The sequence below is a fragment of the Gracilinanus agilis genome, chromosome 2, assembly GCF_016433145.1.
Source record: "Gracilinanus agilis isolate LMUSP501 chromosome 2, AgileGrace, whole genome shotgun sequence".
Classification (NCBI taxonomy): Eukaryota; Metazoa; Chordata; class Mammalia; order Didelphimorphia; family Didelphidae; genus Gracilinanus; species Gracilinanus agilis.
The window spans coordinates 453,638,493-453,661,380 of record NC_058131.1 but is presented as its reverse complement, the minus strand read 5'-3'; the positions used below and the strand labels follow the sequence as shown (position 1 = coordinate 453,661,380).

The following is a 22,888-nucleotide window of genomic DNA, read 5'->3' as shown; positions in this document are numbered from 1 at the left end:
AGGATAATAGAAAGGTGCAAAATTTTATTTAATGTGAATATGTAAACCTTAAAGTGCCACAGGAAATATGTATATATTTAATGTGAATTAAATATGAATACCAGAACGAGCTCAAAAAATTTATACTTGCTTTCTTTTTTATGTTAAATTTTTTGCCATGCTATTTTAAATGAAAAAAAAAAATATATATATATATAAAATGTCAGGTTAATTTTTAGGATTTTAAGTAGGCTATTCCCCTACTCTAAACCTGAGTGTTCCATAATGCCCTTAGTATAAAATATACTGGTGTTGGATATAAATAATATATTTTACTGTATATATAATATATAAATATGTAATATAAATAAGCATAAAATATGCTGGTGCTTAAAGCCTTTCACAGCCTGACATTAGCCTAGCTCTCCAGAACTCCATATATATGATTGACCTGGATGAATCAGCCAAAATAGCCTTCACTCTGTTCTTCACCTAAAGCACTCCATGGCCCCTATGCCTAGAAGGTATTCCTTTCTAATTTCTGCCTTAAAAAATCTCTCACTTTCTTCAAGACTCAGTTAAAGTACTACCTTTTATATGAAACATTTCTTAATTCCAAGGGTCAGTGTTCTCCCTTACTATATTGCATTTATTCAAAATATATTTATATATGAATACATTGTCTTCCATAAGTAATAAGCCTCTTGAGCACAGAGAAACTATTTGTCTTTATATACCGTCAACTAGCACATAGTAGATACTTAATATACTTAATGATTTATTATACTAGAACTCTGCTCACAATTGACCTTAGGCATAAAAATAATATCCCAAAAGAATTACTTATATTAACACAAAACAGTTGAAAAGGGTTTTAATAGCAGTATTTTAAATAGGCAACACCAAAGCCGGCTACTAGCTTATTATCCTCATAATTTCTTTCCATAACTCAATTAAGACTAATCAGCAAATAAACTTATATTCATTAAACTTTTAAACTATTTAAATATATATCTTCAAGTTAGGACTTTTTATATAGCTAATATACATATATTACATATTTTTAAGCCTGCTATCTACAATATGAATAGTCAAGCATTTCCACAGAAATGCACCTTTAGAAAACAAGGGCTTTTATACAACAATTTAATTTTAAACTCAAAATATATGCCCTATATATCCCATAAAGCTATATTAGTGATACTTGTTAAAACTGGATTATAACAAGTCAATTTAAATATATATATTTTTTAAAACCCTTACCTTCAGCATCTTGGAGTCAATACTGTATTGGCTCTAAGGCTGAAGAGTGGTAAAGGTAGGCAATGGGGGTCAAGTGACTTGCCCAGGGTCACACAGCTGGGAAGTGTCTGAGGTCAGATTTGAACTAGGACCTCCCATCTCTAGGTGTGGCTCTCAATCCACTGAGCTATCCAGCTGCCCCCAATTTAAATATTTTTTAAAAAAATATTAAGAATTCTTATTTTAGAGTTGAGAGCTCAAGTATTTGGAGATTTAAGTTTGGGCTAAGGGTTAAAATGCTATAGAAGCATTGTTCCCCAATGTTTAAAAAAATACTATTTTGGTAGAAGGGTAAGAAATACAGACTGGAAACTGGGGTTCCAAGTATGAAACCAATGCTTTTCATAAAAGTCGAAAATGTGTTTTTATATATCTCTCTTAGAAAACTATAGTTTCAAATAATTTGTTTACCATATTTAGGAAATTTAGTTACAGAAAGAACTCTTCAAAATTATTTCATGCAATATGATTTAAAATGATACTCTATTTAATTTAAACATGCAAATTAAAATTGTCCTTTGTTAAAAAATTATACAAAGGAAAAAATTGTATTATTTCCTTCCCCCATACTTTGGCAGAAGTAACTTTCAAAACAAATTTTAAATAGGGAAAACTGTCAGATGCACAGTTATTAGGACAACAATCACTATATTCTCCCATCTAAAATAAAATGTGTGCATCAAAATAACTCTTCTTCCCACTACCATTGCAATAAAAATACATACTTTTTTTTAAAATCTGAGAATTTTCCTATTAAGAAAAACAGAAAAAAATAAGACATCTAAATGAAACGTCACTATTTTACTAACAGGCAGGAAGCTGCCATGTAAATACTTTTTAAAAATACATGTAAGAAAAGATAGACGATAATATTCAATGACTATTGTCAAAACATTGAAATTTCTCACTTTCTAATAGGTTCTTTAACAGCCCGTTTTCTAGTGAGCAGGCCAATTCTTCTTATTCTATTTTGTAGACTCAGCTAGAAGATTGATACCTTAAACAATACCCACTGTAAGATAAGTGTTGATAAAAATTAAATAGAAATCCATAATAAAGTACATATTTTAAAAATAATCAATGATAAGTCAATGTGTTTAGCTCTCACTTTTTAAAGTATTCCTCCCTGGAAAGCCTATGATGAAGTATATTTTTGCATGGCTCTGAAGATTTATCATTTCTAATAAATATCTTAATTTCTAATTAGCTGTAATTAAGCCTGCTAGAGACTAATCCATCTAAAACAGTAATATATCCAGCATTCCTAAGCACCTTATATAGTTCAAATGTCCATTTTGGCCTATTTGGGAACCATAATAAAGCAATTATATGCCAGGAATACCAGAAGAAGTTCTCATCACATCAAAGATGTATGAGATATTACAGTACAGACCCTGAGAGCATAAATTAAGGTTCTAGGGTATTCCTAAGGTGGGGAAGGGGAAATCAAAAGGTAAAATAGGTTAATTTACACTGTAGATTCCTTTTGTATGATAACACACTTATCAGAGTTCATAATCTCAGACTGTTAGGATAGGCTACTACTAATGAGGTTACTTTATTTTAACTCAAGTCTCTAGAATTTTCCAAATAAAAACTAAATAAATTTGTCATATAACTTAAATGTGGTTGCAGTCAAAGCATGTAACAGTTTTCCCTACTTGGAAAGCAAGCAAACATTTGCACAAAATATGAAAATTTTGAAATTACAAGCCTGAACAGGCATGAGAGAAGACACCAAACAAAACATTAACATAAATACAATGTTCTTAACCCTCCCCCAAAAATGAAGGTGGCATTAAAACATTAAACTAAAAAGCAGTACACACCTTTAATGCAATTTTGACTCTTTTAATCTTTTTGACCTTTTCAACTGTCTTTGTGCCGACAATGTAAAAAGCAGATTGGGAGAATGTTAGTATGACAGCTGACAAGATCACCAGCAGATTAATAAGTCAGAATATTCAAGCATGAAAGGAAAATAAATAATTTTTAAAATTCTGCCTATTTCAAAAAATACACATGTACTTCTTAGGATAATGGTTATTTATAATTATATCAAGGTAAAAATCAAAGACCTTAAAAAACTAAAGAGAAATACTATGTTATATTGTAACTTACAGGATTGAGTGTATTACATTGGTCTATAGGATTCTTGTAATCAGTCTTCAGCTCATCAAATGCTATAATCTAAAATAAAATTAAAGCAATTAGGATTTTTTCTTTAATGAACTCATTTGCTTATAGCCCCAAATAAAGCATCCTTTAAAGTGCACCAACTTATGCCAATAGCTTGTAACCGACAAAATTTTACAATTTTAAAATTATATTAGGATCATAGATTTAGAGATGAAGAGGAACCTCAGAAACCATCTAATCCAACCTCTTCATTTTAGATATGAGGTAACTGAGGTCCAGGGAGATTAAGTGACTTGTTCAGGTTTATATAACTAGTAAATGACAGAAACAGGATTTAAACAAACACAGGTCTTCCTGAACCCAACTCCAGTCTCTTTACCATATTTTTTTCTAAAATTAACTCGCACAAGGTTTACAAGGGAATGAATTATATCAGTATATCTGCCATTATAATTCATCATTTTCCTTTATGATATCAATTTATTTCTTAATAATAAGTATTTGTTATGCACTTATTATGTGCCAAATACTGTACTAAGAACTGGAAATACAAAGGAGAAAAATACAAAAGCCATCCCCACTCTCAAGTAGCTTACTTAACTAATGGGGAAGACAACATGTAAACAAATACGCACATAGAAGGTAACTTTATATAGGGAGGTTCAAGTGGATAAGGAGACATGGAAAGGTCTCCTGTGAAAGATGACATATGCTATGGATATCAAAAGGTGGAGAAAACGAAGAACATTCCAGGCAGGGAGGATCATGATGCATCATAATTGTGGAACATCAAGTACTGATATCATTAAATCACAGAAAATGATAAAACGTGAAAAGATTAGAAAAGTAGGAAGGTGTGAACAGGCTGTTAAAAGGCTTAAAATGTCAGGATCACTTCTTATGTTGCTCCACAAAAACAGTACCAATGTGTTTACTTAGCGGGGAAGTGAACCTACACTTCAAGGAAATCATTTTGGTAGCTGTATGGAAAGACTTGAGGCAAGGAGACCAATAAGAAAATTCTTGTAGTGGTCTGGGCCTACCAGAGGGTAGTGACTTGGAAATGTAAAGAAGAGACAGAAACAACAGATGTTAAGAGGAACAATAAGATTTGGCAATGAATTTAATGGTTTGTTACTTTATAACTGGGAGAATGATAATGTTCTCTGGGGTAATGGGAAAATATGGGTGCAGGGAGGAAGGGGGGTAGGTATTAGAAGAGTAATGAATTGTTTTATATATGTTGAATTTTAAGATGCCTGTGGGCCACGCCGTTCAAAATGTCCAACAGACAGTTGAAGATGTGGGACTGCATAAAACAGGCAAGAGCTGGGATCTGAGAATAACCTATTAAGAAATAATAGTAAACTCATGGGAGCTGATATAATCATTAAGTATGAGTATAGAAGGAAGAGGGCTCAGGATAGATCTCTCTTAGATAGCCATAGTTAGGGGATATGACATTGATGAAGATCCAGCAAAGAAGGATTGGCTAGACAAGGTATAAGGAAAACCAAGATAGAGCAGCTACATGAAAATGCAAAGAGGAAACAATATCCAAGAGAAAGTAATCTGCAGGGTCGAATGTTTCAGAAAAGTTGAAGAGTGGGGCAGCTGGGTGGCTCAGTGGATTAAGCCAGGTCTAGAGATAGGAGGTCCTAAGTTCAAATCTGGCCTTACATACTTCCTAGCTGTGTGATCCTGGGCAAGTCACTTAACCCCCGCTGCCTAGCCTTTACCACTCTTCTGCCTCGGAACCAATACATAGTATTGGTTCTAAGACAGAGAAGGTAAGGTTTAATAAAAAAGGCCAAGAAAAGGACTAAGTAAGAGAATATCAGATTTGTCAAATAAGAGATGGCTGGTAATTTTGGAGAGAATAGTTTCAGTTGAATGATGCCAGAAGCCAAAATGTAGAGGTGTAAAAAAGAATGAGAAGAGAGGTAAAAGGAGGCATCAACTACTGACATCTTTATCAAGGAGAAATGGCATGACAAACAAGGGAAGGAGAGATATAGCATAATCACTAGGGAGAATAGGAATAGCAAGATCAAGAGGAGGCTTATAAGGACTATTTATATTTTAAGTTACGTATTCCAATTATATTTCATTGCATATTTGTGACAAACTTGGCCAGAAATGAAGATAAAATTATAGTGGGAACTTCACAAATGTTTACTGACTGACATTAACTAGTCCAACATCAAACAAGGTATATGTGTCCATCCCACCCCCAAACAATGAGAATTTGTATCTTCATCGAGTCCAGCTTGTAACCAAAAGCATAAATTTATAGACAGACAAATGCAATTTTAGTGTTCAAATTCTGGTCATGGAAGTAAACTGATTTGCATGGCACAGCAGTATCTAGCTTCATGAATAATGTGATTACTAAGTGTTAACAATTATACGCCAATTGAACAAAAAAGGTCAATTAAATAAGTTAGCTCAGATGTAACCTTTCTACAGTTTAAATGCTTCTTCGATAGATTTGTAATTTCAATGTAGTAATATTCCTTCCAACCTACACAACACCATCTCTGGACCTTTTCATTCCATACAATTCTCATTTATTTATATCCTCCCAGTACTTCCTTCACAGGGGGGGTTCCATCTAACCTATGGGGGATTTCCTGTGTTTCTAATTATTCCCTTTTACCTTCCCCTCTACAACATAAAACATCACTTATCCGTAAACAGTATGTGTCAGTAGCCATCTTTAAGGGAATGGAATCTGACCTATGATTCACTGGTAAAAGAAAGTCCAAAAGAAGACTGGTACCTTCTTTACAATGTAAAATTTTATGAGCTGTCTGGGGCATTGAGAGAGGTTAAGTGATCTGCCCAGGGTAACACAGCAAATATTTGTTAGAAAAAGGGCCTGAACCCAGGTCTTCTTGATGTCAAGGTAAGCTCTCTGGCTACCATATTCAAAGTGCCTCTCAAGACCACCACATATAAGATTGAGGATAGAGATTCATCTTCCTGACCATGCTACTCCCTCTGTTACATGCTTTTCTCTGGGCAATCTCATCTGTAAAATAAGAGCATTGATTTATGATTGCCACTGTTTTGTCAGAAAAGGTGAATTAATTCACATAGCAATGGAATATTCCACAAGTCTGAAAAACACTGACTTCTCAAGGGTTGGCTTTTTTATAACTTAGGTCAGTGATGGGCAAACTATGGCCTGAGGGCCAGATGCGGTCCCCTGAAATGTTCTACCCAGCCTCATGACATTATTCCTAATCTAACAAATACAATGAGTAGGATACAATACAATGAAACTTCGAAAGAGTTGCCTTAGAAACAGACTGACAGATGAGCATTTCCTTTCCTTTGGCCCCCTCCTTAAAAAGTTTGCCTATCACTGACTTAGCAGATAGTGAAGGCATGTGAACTACATAAGCCTTAGCCCACTGGACCAATCAGGACTCAAAGGCAGCTTTCCTATCTATTACAGAAAAAATAGATCAGACTGTGGCAACAAGCCTTTAGAGAAACTAGCTAAAACTATAAGGCAGGGCCTTAAGATACTGCTCCTATCATACTCTCTCCCAAGTAAGAACACACTAAAGGTCTTTACCTAAGCCTAGTTGAGAAGCAGCAATGCAAATAAGTTCAGTGTAGATAAAACAAAAATAGAAAGAGAAGAGGGGGAAAAGCGATTGTCATAATGGTCCCCAAAAGATGTAAAGTAGCAAGGTGACCAAAAGAGTAACAAAGAAGCAAATCTGTCATGTGATAAGTGAAGTCGGGACAATTCTCAATTAATCTCTCAATATAAAGCCATGACAAGTAAAGTAAAGGAGGCAGTGTAGGTAATATAAAAGTCAATGATCTTATTTTTTATAGGTATGGAGGAAGGATCATCTGTAATACAGTAGCTCAGAGGACATTATGCTCTCACATGGAGCCTGTCCCAGTGGGAAGATTGATATTTAGAGCTGAGATGTAACCTGTCAAAGTTTCCCATTTGTAAAAAGGGAAAATAGGAAGATTATGGTTGGACTGGATATTTAAAGTTTGTTAGCCAGGGATCGATTATTCGATTCCAAAATAAGAGACCCAAGTCAGGATGACTTTTATGGTGGTTTATTTACAATTAGTAAGGTAGGGAAAATGAGAGAGAGAAAACTCTGACCTGGACCAGGGAGGCTTCAGAGGCCCCAGCAGAGGGGGCACAGAGGTTAATTAAACAAGGCTTCTAGCCACAAGGTTTCCTCTAAGAAGAGAGGCCTCCTTGAGGCTAGAGCCTCTAGAAATGCCAAGGGAAGAGAGAGAGTCAGCCTAACTTACCCACGTGACAATTCAAAGGGAAGCAGTCTGAGGTCTCACCCGAATTCCTTCGCAGCCAAGTTCAAAGCGTCAAAAGCCCCTCACAGGAAGTTACCATCATATTTAAAAGATAGCAGTTTTTTCCACTTCTTGCATCCACCTCCAGTTTCACGTGAACAATGGTAGCCCCAACCCTGTTTTGCCCGGGGACAGTCACTTGTTTTTGATTTGTCACTATCACATGTGGGTCACAGACCTCCCCTTCCTCACTTAACTCCTGGTGGCTAAAGTCTAAAGAATGAATGAGGGTGAGCTAATTCCATTTACACACATTCTATGCACGTCCTTTGATCCAGCAATATCATTACTGGGTTTATATCCCTACTAGATAAAACTGGGAAAGGATCTGTTTGTACAAAAATATTTACAGTTGTACTTTTTGTGGTAGCAAAAAATTGGAAAATGGGGGAATGTCCTTCAAATGGGGAATAGCAGAACAAATTGTGGTACATGATTGGAATACTACTGTGCTATAAGGAATGATGAATTGATGGATTTCTATAAGAACTGGAAAGACCTACATGATCTGATGCAGAGTGAAATAAGCAGAACCAGGAGATCATTATACAGAGAAACTGTTACATTGTGGGATGATTAAAAATCGGGCTTATGAGAAAGAATACTTTCCACATCTAGAGAAAGAACTGGGAGTAGAAATCCAGAAGAAAACATGATTTATCACCTGTTTATATGGGTATGTGATTTGGGGTTTTGGTTTTAAAGGATTATTATAAAAATGAATAATATGGAAATAGGTTCAAGTGATAATATATGTGTATAACCCAGTGGAATTGCTTGTCAACTCTGGGAGGGAGAGATGAGGGGAAGGAGAAAAGAAATTATGGAAAAAATTTAAAATTTAAAGAAAAAAAAACAACAGGAAAAAAGTTTCCCATTCTATGAGTCAAGAGACATTTTCATCCCTGAAAACCTGCCAGGGAAATAACAAATCTGTGCTCCTTTAAAAGTCTCTGCCAAGGGGCTATCCCCCTTCTTACTCAGGGGCTAGGTAACAACTCTCCTGCACATACATTCACAATTCAGGATTGCCATCAAATGGGCTAAGGCAGGGGTCGGCAACCTTTTCGGCTGTGGGAGCCACAAACGCCACATTTTTTAAAATGTAATTTTGTGAGAACCATACAGTGCTCACAGTGCGCGCTCCTGTAACAGTGCGCACTCCTGTAACAGTGCCTGAAAAAAAATTGACTTTAAGGCTCCTGCAGAAAGAGCCATATCTAGCCCTCAAAAGAGTCAGATATGGCTTGAGAGCCATTCGTTGCTGACCCCTGGGCTAAGGAATCCCCTTTCTCCAAAATACTCAAAAAGGTTCACTTCCCCCAAACTGTTAAAAAGAATGTACCCTACAGAATCACCTGTGATCATCTAAGCTCTTTCCAGGAAGAAACTCTCCAAGAAGGAAGATCTGCCAGTTAAGTAGGACCTAATCCATTTCCTGACCCTTCTGAGGTAATGATTCTGTGCCAGGTGGAGTAAGAGCCAAACAGAACTATGTCCTGAAGCTTCTAATTCTTATAGTTTATAAGTCTTCTTGAGGCTGGATCTGGGAAATCTTAGACTAAAGAGGCCTCCTTTTTTTCTAACGTGGCCCTGATTTGTCACAGGCATGACCTCTAGAAAGTGGAACACCTGATCCCAAGACAGGGGCAAGCTATTATCTAGCAGGGCCAAACTTCACTGACATAGTGGAAGAGGGACAATTTACTACTTAAGAAAGATATGCACTCCACTAGGGATTAGGAACCCTTATAGGCAAAAACAGCAGCATTGTCCTCATTTCATAAGTTCCCTTGCCCCAAAACAACATAGAGCATCATGGCCCCCATGTCCAGACTGACCATGGTACTTTTCCAACCTTGCCACGCTACTAATGGCATCAACCTGGCTGTTTAATTCAGAAGAGAGCCTATGTCTCCTAATGGGTGCTGACATGGTCCAGAAACAACTTTTTATGGTGGAAAAGACCAACAAAATTCCATCACTGGTCATTATTCCAAAGAGGAGATCTTGCCCATAAAACAGAAGCATGAAATCTGTTTTCCTTTTTTAAAACATTAAATGTATATTGATATCTTTTGTTTTTTTTAACCTAACAATTTTGGCCAGTACCTTTTCCCTTTCCTGTCCCAGAAACCCATTCTATATAATAAATTGTAGTTTATAGGGGAAAAAAAAAAGACCCCCAACATAACTGATCAATATAATGAAAAAGAGGGCAGCTGGGTAGCTCAGTGGATTGAGAGCCAGACCTAGAGACGGGAGGTCCTAGGTTCAAATCCGGCCTCAGACACTTCCCAGCTGTGTGACCCTGGGCAAGTCACTTGACCCCCATTGCCTACCCTTACCAATCTTTCCACCTATAAGTCAATACACAGAAGTTAAGGGTTTAAAAAAAAAAAGAAAAAAAAGAAAAAGAAATAATGAAAAAGTATGAAAAAATGTGCAATATAAACTTGTGACACATGTGGATCTCCTATATTTTCAAAAGGATGAGTTGAGAATGTTTTCTCACATCTTTCCAGCCTTGATTGTTCTTTATAATTTTGCAAAATTTACTCTGGATATTTTCAGGGGGGTTTCTATTTACACTGTTGTAATCACTACCAATATGGTATTGTTTTCTCAGTTCTGTTTACTTAACTGTATCAATTAATGCAAATCCTTCTGTGCTTCTATGTGTTCATCAAATTGATAAATTCTTATAGCACAGTAATATTAAAATGTACACTACAAATTATTTATCTATTCCCCGATCAATAGACATATACTTTGTTTTCAATTCTTTACTATCAAAAAAAAGTTGTTAATATCTGGTACATATGGGGCACTTTTTTTTTAAAGCCCTTACTTTTTTCTATGTTAATAACAATTCTAAAACAGAAAGATGAGAGAAGGGAAATGGGGTTAAGTGACTTGCCCAGGGTTACACAGTCAGGATCTATCTGAGGCCAGATTTGAATCCAGGTCCTCCCAACTCCAGGCCTGGCACTCTATCCATTGTGCTACTTACCTGCCCCTGGGACTTTGGGACTTTAAGGATAGGATCATTTTATTCACTTTATTACTAATTCCAAATTGCTTTCTTAAAGTAACTATATTGATTCAATCTCAGCCAACAATGCAGTAGTGTGCTGATCTTCCCAGAAACCCTTAAACACTGATTATTCCCATCTTTTTTCATTTTTGCTAATTTAAAAGGTATGAGGTTAAACCACAGGGTTGTTTTTGTCTTGCAACATTCTTTCATAAGGTTGTTAATAGCATACAATTCTTTTGAGAACTGTTTCTTCATATCCTTTGCCCATTTATCGACTGAGGAATGACTTTTGGTCTTATAAAAATCAGTTAATTGTTGATACATCTTACTAAAACATTACCAGAGAAATTTTATGTAAAGATTTATTCCCATTTGACAACTTCCTTTCTTATCCTAGATGCATTTTGTCTGTGCAATTTCCCAGTTTCATGTTATCAAAGTTGCAAATTACTCAGAAATACTACAAGTTTGGTTTTAGACCATGGCAATAACATGAATCACAAATTTTTTAGTTTCCCAGTGCATATAAAAGTTTATTGTTCAATCATTTTTCAGTTATGTCCAACTCTGTGACCCCATTTGAGGTTCTCTTGGCAAAGATACTGGAATGATTTGTCTTTCTTTCTCCAGATTATTTTACAGATGAGGAACTGAGGAAAATAAGATTAAGTGATTTTCCTTGGGTCACACAGCTATTAAATGTCTGAGGCTAGATTTGAACTCAGAAAGAAAAGTTATGATGATGCCAGGCCCAGCACTTTATCCACTGTACCCTATAAAAGTTATGCTTATTACATTATACTGTACTCTATTAAGTATAATAAATCTAAATAAAATGTACATATCTTAACTTAAAAATACTTTATTGCTAAAAAATGTTAAACATCAATTGAGCCTTCAGAATTGTCAGCTTTTTGCTAGTGGAGGATCTTGCCTCAATGTTCATTCTTGCTAATTGATCAGGGTGGCAATTACCAGAGGTTGGGATAGTTGTGACAATTTAAAAAAAACATTCTATGATCTTGTGTTTATCTTCCATAATTGACTTTTCCCTCAATCCCATTGCATATACTTTTAAAAAATTCAACGCTATTTTGTTTTCACAATTACAGGTGATTTCAATTTTCAATATGTTTTCTGAAATTAAAAGATCCAAATTGTCTCCTTCCCTTCCCTACCCCTTTTCAGAGATGGTAAGCAATTTGATCTAGATTATACATGTATTATCATGCAAAACATATTATCAGATTGGTCACTGTTATGAGAATACTTTTTTTAAAGATGTTCTCAAACGTTTTATTTTTTTTAAAAAAAGACAACAATAATCTATATAATTAAATAAACCAAAAAGCTTAATGAACTTCTTCCCAAAACCTCAATGCTGAGTGCAGGTGTTGGTTAGGAAAGCTGGCCCATGATTCTATACTGCTCCCCTGGCCTGGGCCTGTGCAATGGATGCTGCAGACTCCATCATTACAGTGAGGCTGCCCCCAAGCCTCTGCCTGAGCAGTAAATTCCAGACCTCTTTGGAAAGGTGGTAAGAAGGACCAAGGAGCTACCTCTTCCCTTCCATTCTTCCTTCTGGTCTAGTCTTCCCCTAAGCCTGGGAGTAACTCTGCATATAAAATCAAAACTCCAAAATAAAACCATAAATAATAAACTAATGTGAAATATAGTAAGCTTTGATCTGCATATCACTTCAATAGTTCTTTTTCTCTGGAGGTGGATATCATGCTTTGTTGTAAGTCCTTTAGAATTGTCCTACTAAGAGTAGCTAAGTCTTTCACAGTTGATCATTGTACAGTATTTATGGCTCTTCTACCAAACTATTCTTTTCATACATTACTCTCAATTCTTTTTCCAAATTTTCCCTTTAATAAGCTTATCTCTTTTAATTTTTCTAGGAATTCTTCTTGGGCTTATGTCCAATTAGCACTTCTCTTCAAGGCTTTGCTTGTAGCTATTTTTGGTGTTAAGAGCCTTCTGCTGTGTTTGTGTCTTGGTCTTCCCTGCCATTGTAGTAGTTTTGTATAGTTAAGTTCTTTTTTTGTTGTTGTTTGTTCATTTTTCCAGTCTATTTCTTGACTTTAAACTTTATGTGAAAGTTGGGCTCTACTCAAAGGATTGGAGGAGGCAGTTTCAAGTTTCAGGCTTTTTTGTACTGCTGTTTTCAGAGGTAGTTTTGAGGATCTGAAAGTTTTCAATGTTTCCAATGTGGGGTAATCCAAGGGGAAGTATGGTCATTGTTCTGGCCTTTAGCCAGGAAAGGCCCTTGTTCCCCTGCAGCTGCTAGCATTCCTCCGGGCCCTGAAACTGTGACCAAGTCCCCTGTTTTCCTGAAGCCACAAGGGCTAGTGCTCCTCCCAGCCTTGGAACCGTGACCAGAGCCCATGCTCCTTTCCAACAGACCTCAACTGCTGCTCTCCACGCTGGAACTGTGACCCAGAGTTGTTTATGGGCAACATAGTTGCCAATCAGCACCGGCTGCACTCTAGGGTCCCTTGGGATCTCTTTCTGATCAGTTAATTTTGTTTGGTCAACTCACCATCTCTGGGCTAAGAGTTCCTCGAGCTGCTATTACAGCTGCTGCTAGATCCTTTATTTTTCGTAAAAGAATCTATTATTATTTTAATTGATAATTTGATAGATAGAACATTAAAAGTGTATGTAAATTAACTTTAATAGTATTGTCACTTTTACTATATTGGCACAGTCTAGCCATGAGTGCTGAATACTCCCCCAGCTACTGATTTATCCTTTAAGAATCATTCTTAAAATACCCTATCATTGACAAATATGGACATTTTTATTTCTCTTTCTCTTTATACCTTTAATTTTTTTTCTGATTTCTTATTGCTATTTCCAGCATTTCCAGAGCCATATTAAATTATGGTAGAAAGAATATGAAGACTTTTTTTATTGCTGTTTTTAATGGGAAATGTTCTAATATATCTTCACATTGCATATGATCCTTGCTCTTGGTTTTAGAGAGATCCTTTTCTTGTGACACTATAAAAGTTTCCTCTATGTCTTTGTAAGGTTTTTGGCAAAAATAAATGTACTTTTGTTGAAGGCTTTTTCTGCATCTATTGAGATAATTATGTGCTTTTAAAAAATCTTTCTACTTTTAATGATTATTTCAATTATTTTTTCTACTTAGTCATCCTTGCAGCTGTGGTATAAAACCACTATGACCAACTTGGTCTCATCCCATTGTAGATGGAAGATTAGTGAATGTCTCTTGGAGAAGTGATGAGAACTTCATGATGGGTTTAACCTAGGAACCATTTTTGTTTTCTGAGGCTACTTTTTCTGAATGTAATGAGAACATCAGGATTCAATTCCACAGGAAGGAATGTGTTCTATGGGAACACAACATTAAAGTCTCAAATGTATAGATAATATAGATGAAGACTTGGCTAAAATTTACTGGGCTTTTACATTTTAAAAGCTTAATGGCTTTTTGAATGGCTTATTAAATGGCTGATCAAAATAAAATTACTTCCATGCAAATGATAGCATATAATATCAGAAAATACTAGATAAGATTAAATTTGTTATTAAGCTCATTGCTTGAATCTTTGTGACCTGTAATATCTTTTTCTCATCAAATATATGATTTTCAACTAGTTGCTTAATTGAATAAAAGAGAAGGGACAAAAGAAAGGAAGAAATAGAACATTACTGGAAAAGTAAATAATTAAAGTACAAGAAGCTGGGAAAATGTAGATCAATGGGGGTGGGGAGGAGTGACTCAAGAGAAGAGGAGAGCCTGTGAGAATAGATTAGCACAAAAGTAGTTTAAGCAAAACTAATACCAGGCACAATTATGGACTTAAAATAAAAGGCGATTTTTGAAAAAGCAATACTAAAGAAATGAAAGGAAGAAAATACAAAACTCAGAATTATTACTTTAAACAGGAATGAATCGAACAAATTAATGTATTGAAAGAATGACAAAGACATTAATAAAAAACAAACCAATAGTCAGTTGCATAAGAGAAACACATCTAAAAATGTCTGCAGAATCTCCTGAAACAAAATATCCTATGCTATCAGGTGAATTTTAAAAAAACAAGAGCTGCAGTTTTGCTAACACAGAAAGCAAAGATAAACATTTGCAGTGTCAAAAAAAGGAAACTATATTGTGCTTAAAGAAGTCATAATGAACCACCATCAATACTAAATAAATGAATGGGAAAAATAAACACTTTTAAGTCTTTCCCCTACTTTGTTGTTTAGTGTTACTTGTTTAGTGTCATTTGATAACAACATCCCAGTGGATGTTAGTAACTAAGTGTGCTAATTCTATCAGTCTTGATAAAATTTTAAAAGTTTTTGCAAATAATTTCCATTTTCCTCTGTAGTTTTCCTATCATCTCTAGATGCTTATGGAATGACTTTGCTCAAATCAGGTGCTCTTTTCTTCGGGTTTGTGAGTTTTTTTTGGTTTTGTTTTGCTTTTTAATATTGTGATATTTTAATATAATTGGTTTTCTTTGTAATGCACTATGTATTTTATTTTACCCATTTAAAAGCATTATTATGAAAAGGAGTTCAAAGACTTCACCAAACTGTCAACAGGGTCCATGACATAAAAATAAGGTAGGAATACCTGGCACTAAGCCAAGTTTTCTTTAACTTGAAAGAAAGATAGGTGATTTATAATTTACTCTTTTTCTTTCTACTTCATGAATCATACTGATTATAAATCACCTATCTTTCTTCTTTATAATATTTTACAACTAAGTTTTTGTTCCAACACAGCATCGGCTTTGGCAGCTAAGTCCTGAGCATTTTCTCATCTCCCCTACACTATTTTCCTCTCATCTGCTGAGATCTCATCATTTCCCAAAGATTCAATTATCTCTATGCTGATGATTCTCAAACTTATCCAGTTTTAACCCTTTTTTGACCTCCAGTCTTGCATCTCCAACTTTCTGGTGTACATCTCAAAGTGGATATTCCATAGATATTTTATCTTATTTTTTGTTTTCATTTTTTTATGCCTATAACTCCATTAATGATAATATTAATAAATCTAATAAAAAAACTAAAGTATCTACAATGTGCAAAGCATGTAAGTAGACATGAAACAACAGTAAAAGAACAATGATCTGATCTACTGGTAAATCATAGACTAGTTTATTTCTAATTGTTTTTTCATTTAATAAGCATTTTAAAAAAATTAACCTGTTTCTCTTACTACCCCTTCCTCCCATTAAGCAAAAAATTTAAAAGCAAACACCCAAAATAAGGTTCTCAATATACAGTTGTGGATACCGGAAAAACAAATTCCTACATTAGCCATATCTTAAAAAAAAGTTTCTTTTTTAATCATAAACTCATTATTATTTTGTCAGATGAAAGAGTTGCTTCATCTTCATTTTTTTGGATTTGTTGTTCATCATTCCATTGATCAGAGAGTTCTAGTCTTTCAAAGTTATTTTTCTCTAAAATGTTTTCATTGTTTAAATTGATCTATTTCTGGTCACTTGGCATATGTTCATTGAAGTCTTACCAGTTTCTTCTAAAATTGCTCATTTAATCATTTCATACTGTACAATAATATTCCGTTATGTTCACATACTACAATTTGTTCCACAGATATTTTAAACTCATGTTCAAAACTGGACTTATCTTTCACACTTCTCTACTAAATTTCCATATGACTGTCAAGGGTATCCATGTTGGTTACAAAGGTGTCATCCTTGAGTTTTCACTCTTACCTCTCTCCACCATATCCATCTGTTCCAAATTCTATTGATTCTACTTTCATATTATCTTTTGTATATGCTTCCTTCTCTCTTTTGTCATTGCAACCCCCTAAGGCACACCCTCATCACCTCATGCCTAGACAACTGCATACTCACTGTTTACTCATTTTCAGTCATGTCAGATTCTTTGTGACTCTTTTGGGGGTTTTCTTGGCCAAGACACTAGAGAAATTTACCATGTCCTTCTCCAGTTCATTTTACAGATGAGAAACTGTGGCAAACAGCATTAAGTGACTTGCCTGGGTCACATTGTGGCTGGATTAGAATTTAAGACCTCCTAACTCCAGGACAGATGTTATATCCACTGTTTATATCACCTTAATGTAGTGGTTCCCAAACTTTTTTGGCCTACTGCCCCCTTTCCAGAAAAAATATTACTTAGCCCCCTGAAAATTAATTTTTTAAAAATTTTAATAGCAATTAATAGGAAAGATAAATGCACCTGTAGCCATCACAGCTCCCCTGGATCGCTGCAGCACCCACCAGGGGGCAGTAGCACCCACTTTGGGAATCACTGCCTTAATCCAACAACTGCCAAGGCCTGCTGTTTGGTCACCTTTCCTCAAGTCTCTCCAGCTTCAGTTCATCCTTCACTCAACTATCAACTGGTTCTTCCTCAAACACAGATCTGACCATGTCACCCCCTTTGAAATCTGGTGACAATGGTCTCCTTGCTGGTCCCTGAAAAAGATAATTCATCTCCCAACTCTTGTTAATTTCTTCTGGCTGTCCTTTGACTGCCTTGAATTCTCCTGATCTTTGTCTTCTGATCTCTTTTAAATTCCAGCTAAAATTCTACTTTCTATAAGAACTCTTTCCCAAAGTTATTAGTGGTGTCTCTCAGTTGATCCTCTATAATTGATCATATCTAGATCTTTTTTGTACACAGTTGTTTGTCACATCTCTAGTTGTTTGTGACATCTCTCGCCTTATACTTGAGCCCTCTTTGAGAACAGGAACTGGTTTTTGTCTTTCTTTATATCACTTGCACTTAGCACAGTGCCTAGTACTAAGTACTGTGATAATTAGATTAAGTCTACACTGCCCATCTTTAGATTTAATCACCAAAGGTGAGAACACCTCTAATCCTGGGAGGCCCATAACCCACTTGTGCTAGAGGGAGTGAAGAATCAGAATCGACTGACCGACCCCTAGGCTTTCTATGAGAAAGTGTCTATTGTGATTGGACAGTAGGCTAGGGGAAAGCACAGGAAGTGACGCATAAGTGACCCTTTAAAAAGAGGAAGTTGAGTGAAAGAGAGGTCTTCAGTTGAAGAGGGCTTCTGGTGATGGACCTCTTCTGGTTTGTGGAGGAGTGTTGGACCACTGAGACCCTGGTGAGACTGCTTTGCTTTAAATATCTTCTTTGAATTCCACCTGGTGAGTTTAAAGACTGACTGAATCTTCCTGAACGTCTCTTTTTTTTTTTTAAACATTTATTAATAATCATTTTTAACATGGTTACATGATTCATGCTCCTACTTTCCCCTTCGCCCCCCACACTCCCCCCACCCATGGCCGACACACAAGACCTATTTCCAAATTGTTGGTGGTTGCATTGGTGTGGTAATTTCGAGTCCACATCCCCAATCATGTCCACCCCGACCCATACGTTCAAGCAGTTGCTTTTCTTATATGTTTCCTCTCCTGCAGTCCTTCCTCTGAATGTGGGTAGCATCTTTACCATAAATCCCTCAGAGCTGTCCTGGGTCATTGCATTGTTGCTGGTCTGAACTTCTCTTAAGAAATTTCTTTTAGCAGATTCTGTGAATGAAGTTTTACTCCATTCACCTCTGGGCCTCTGGCCCTCTAACTCTCAGCTGAGGGTTAAGAACTACCTGGATTAATTAGAAGATTGTAATAAATTACCTACTGGGTTAGATTCTTATTTCCTCTCTCTTTCCTTAATTGTAAATAAACTTCCATAAAAGTCAATTTTGACTTGAGATTATTCTTAATTGAGGATTGATAATAGTTCAATCCTCTGGTGACCATCTTTTAATATATTGAACCCATAAACCCCCTTTTCCCCCCTTTTACAGTACATAGCTGTTTAATAAATGCTTGTTGATTTGACAAGACTGGGGGGAGATTCAGGCAGATGATGTTTAAAATACGTCTTAAAGGAGGAAAGAGACTCTCAGAAGGGGAGATGTTTAAAATTCATCTTAAAGGAGGAAAGACTCTCAGAAGGGGAGATAAGAAGGGTGTGCATTCCAGGATGACCAATAAAAAATTTGGAGATAGGAGTATCCCTAAAGATTAAAAAAATAAAGCTATTTGCATAAAGCTCAACACAAGAGGTGCTGGGCAAACAACAGGCATTTAAATATTTGTTGGCTGACTGACAGAATTAATAATGTATACAAGAAACTCAAAGAAAGAAAGCAGAATTATATATGAACTGAATAAGGTAAAATTTAAAGAACCAAAAGAATGCTATATAAAATGAAACAATATAAATGAAAAGTAAACTGAATTCTGAGTCATTTTTTTTTAAATGTAGGTTCCAAGGAGTACATAATAAAGCATACTTCCTTGTCACAAGAGGCAGGAGACCATATAAAGCAGACTATTATATATAATGCTATCAGATGATTTTAGCTGTTTTGGTTTTTTGTCATATAAAAGGTTTTCAATCTACAAGGGAGACAAAGGATTGTTAGTTTCCCCCAGAAATTACAGTGATATAAAGACAAGTGATACAAAGACTATTTTTTAAAAAGATAAACATTTTTAAAAAATTTTTAAAAATTTTTTAAAAAGATAAAAAAATCTTTGGAGAATAACCCTATTATGACAAGAACATAAATCAAACTGAGAGGGATTATCAGAAAATAGGACAAAATTTCAACATTTCTATAACAATTTTCATAATCAATGACAAAAGAACTACAATAGTATTTATATGAGGAAGCTGAAATAGTGTTTGAGATGACAATTAGGAAGAGGGCCTGGACCAGACCAACTATATAAGGAAAACAACTGTGCTGAAAGTGACAATCCCAACAATATTTAAGAGAAAGTATACCAAAAGAAGGGAGATGGAAATCACAGATTAATATTATCTTTAAAAGACCATAATAAAAACAACAGTAACTACTGATCTATATGTCCACTTCTCACTTTTATGAAATGAGTATTACTTTTGTGTTTTTCAAGAATATCTTTAACCAACGTGAGACAGGAGCAGGCTTTCACAAATGATTCTCAACCTTTACAGTCATACAACCAATATAAAGGCGCTATAAAAATATACTATATACTGGTTGTTCATTTTAAAAAAATGACTAGTAGAATAAATCCTAGCATTAACAGTTCTCTAACAAAGAATTTATCATGTATACATGATTCTTGGATAAATTGCAACCTGAGAGATTTATAAAAAAGAAGGGAAATGTATGCTTCCAAAGATATTTGAGAGGAATCAGTTGCTTGAGGATATTAGAGACTGCATCAAACCTTAGAATATTTACTCACAGTATAACAACCAACCCAAACAAACAGTGGAAAAACTAAATGGATGCAACCGGACAACCAGTTTATTGTTACATCAGTAAAGAAGATGGGTCAAGTAGATCAGAGGAAAAGAGCTGGACAACCTGAATGATGAACTGGTTCATCACTAAGAACTATAAAATGACCTAAAATTAAAGGAAAGCCTGCAGTCCTGTGGGTGTATCTTCCTTGAAGCATCAATAACAAGGATAGGAATGACAAAGGACAAGAAGACAAATGGTAAGTCAGTTTTAATGGATCCTCTGAATAGCATATGAAATACTTAACTATTTACCTTCTCAAAATACTATTTTAAAAGTGTTCGTAAATAAATTAGTCATAGCAAATAATACGCACCAAAGTTGAGATAGCACGTGGCAAATTAAATCCATTAATCTTATTTTAAATACACAGAACTTAAATTTTAAATATTCAAACATTTATTAAGCTACCACAGCACAGCACTAGAAAGTAAAGACAAAAACCCCAAAATAAACAACACAAAATTAGCAATGTTCGACAAAGAGGTTTACATTTTTAGGAGTGAGAAAGATGGAGATCTACTAAAAGCACACAGGTAAATAAATACAAGGTGGAGGAAGCAATAACTCAAGATACTTTGGAAAGCCACCAGAGTAGGCTTGGAAACTCACAAAACTAGTAAAACTGATAAAAGGTTCAAAGTTTAAGTTGCTTCACCTCACTCTGGCCTTCCAAAAGGGCTGCAAACGGGCAAATTATGAGTTTGGGAAACCTCCCCGTCGCTTTTTCATCCTAAGTGGACAGACTTCCAAGGGATCGGTGGTAAAAAAGCCCCAGAGAATGAGTTAAAAGGGAAAGGGTTATAAATAAAAAGGCAAACTCATGCCGCGGGCGCTCGAACCAAAGCCCTCTAAGGCACCGAAGGAGGGGCGGGGGAAGGCGGCCTGCGCTGCTCCAGGGGATGCCACTGAGGGGGTGAGAGGCTGGGTGGTTAGGCATGGGGAGAGGTGGGTCAGTATGTCGGAGGCAAGCCGGTGGGGGTACCGGAGTCACGAAGTTCCTTAACGCAGGCGGTAGCTCCTCCTTCGCCGCGCCCGGTATTTCCTTGGGCCGATCTCCCAAGAGAAGCCGACGCCTTAGCCCGAATGGCGGGCCAGAACCAGGGAAAGCCACCGCTGCCGCCGCTCTTCTCCCTCCCCCGGACCCCGCTTCGCTACTCACGTGCCAGATGGCGAAAAAGATGAGCGCGGCGGTGAGCAGCAACGCCAGCATGTAGCAGAAGGCAGCGAACGTGAACGCCATGACCCCACAAAGATAGGATAACAGGCACCGCTGAAACGACCGAGGAGAGGGCCAACGCGGGGCCCGCTGGGTAAAACCATTCACTTCCCCCGGGCCGCCACCTGCGCCGCGGCCCTCGCAGCTCCGCTACACTGCGCCTGCGCAAGGCGAACACAGCCGGCGGTGTGGCCTAGTGCGTTGCCCGCCGCACCCTGGCGGCGAGAGTTTGCATGGCTCTCAGGGCCTGCAAGTTGGCATCTCTTAACACGTGTTGTATTGTAGGGTTATGTGCCAAGCTTTTACCGTACTAAGCCGTATAGAGGCCAAATAAAGAAAATAGTGTTCACCTGAAGTGTTTAGTGGGAGGAGGGGATTTACAATAATTGTCTTTGACCCTAGAAGAGAACCTACCTTGGAAATCAGAACATCTACCGTTCAAGTACCAAACCAAGATAATCTGGATCTATAGTTTTTATGCCCTTTTTGTTAATTTTGGTATGGACTTCTGATTTTATGGGTATAGCTAACTGATGGTGAGGGAACTTTTTCTACCCATGCAGATACACAACTTTTTTTTTTAATCCTTTATTTCTGTTTTAGTAAGAGCTCCACGACAGAAAGGGTAAAGGCTGGGCAAATGAGGTTTGAGTGACTTGCTGGGGGTTACACAGGTAGGAAGTGTCTGAATCCAGATTTGAACCCAGGCCTTCCCAACTTCAGGCCTGGCCCTCTTTCTACTTTGCCACCTAGCTGGCACCCATATACATAACTTTTCTAAAATATAGAGTTCTAGAATTGCCTGGGGATTCTTAAGAGATTTGTCTAGTCACACTGTATGTGTTGAAGGCACATATTTCACATTACCTTTTTGGTCACCAAGTACTGCTATTTCATTCTAGGCCATAGAATTTTTCCCCCTCCAAATTAAATGTATCATCCCTCTCAAATCCACCTAAGCTTCATTACTCTTCTCTCAAAGAATCTCTTAAGAACACAGTTCCCCAAACCTAAAAAAATAAAGTGTCTTCTCCTTTGCTGGATCATACTCCAGATCATATTCTCTACCATTGTTGTCCCACAGGGTTCTGTCCTGGGCCTTCTTCTCTTCTACCTTCATACATTTGATGATCTTGGCTCCTATGGATTTAATTACCATCTCTTTGCTGTTGATTCTCAAATCTACCTCTCCTGTACTAATCTCTCTGCTGACTTCCATTCTAAAATCTCTGCCTTTCAGATTTCAAATTGAATGTCCAAATTGAATGGCAATGGGGAGCCAGTATTCCAACTCCTTCACCCGAACCAACCCCACCCCACCCTGCTCGCCTTGACTAGTGAACCAAGGGGAATGAAAGTGCAGCCAGTATTGAAAAGTGTATCCAGAAAGGCTGTCATCAGGAAGATGTCAGCTTTCTGTAATAAGCTAGATGGAAGGAGAGGAAAAGATTTGTGGAGTAGGCATTTCTGAAAGCACAATGGAAGGGGTAGGTGGTGTTTGGTTGGAACTTTGGAATGGGAGTGAGAAATTGGGCAG

At 36.5% G+C, this 22,888-nt stretch overlaps 1 protein-coding gene across 1 annotated transcript in view; it reads right to left on the bottom strand.

Moving 5' to 3' along the window:
- CNIH1 (cornichon family AMPA receptor auxiliary protein 1) overlaps positions 1–21,492 on the bottom strand; it is a 30,751-nt gene extending 9,259 nt beyond the window's left edge. The window contains exons 1-2 of the mRNA XM_044661982.1: positions 21,295–21,492; positions 3,403–3,471 (exon numbers count right to left, since the gene is read on the bottom strand). Of these exons, the coding sequence (XP_044517917.1) occupies positions 3,403–3,471; positions 21,295–21,375 (150 nt within the window). The 5' untranslated portion in view covers positions 21,376–21,492. The remainder of the gene's footprint in view (positions 1–3,402; positions 3,472–21,294) is intronic.
- Positions 21,493–22,888: the final 1,396 nt, after the last annotated feature.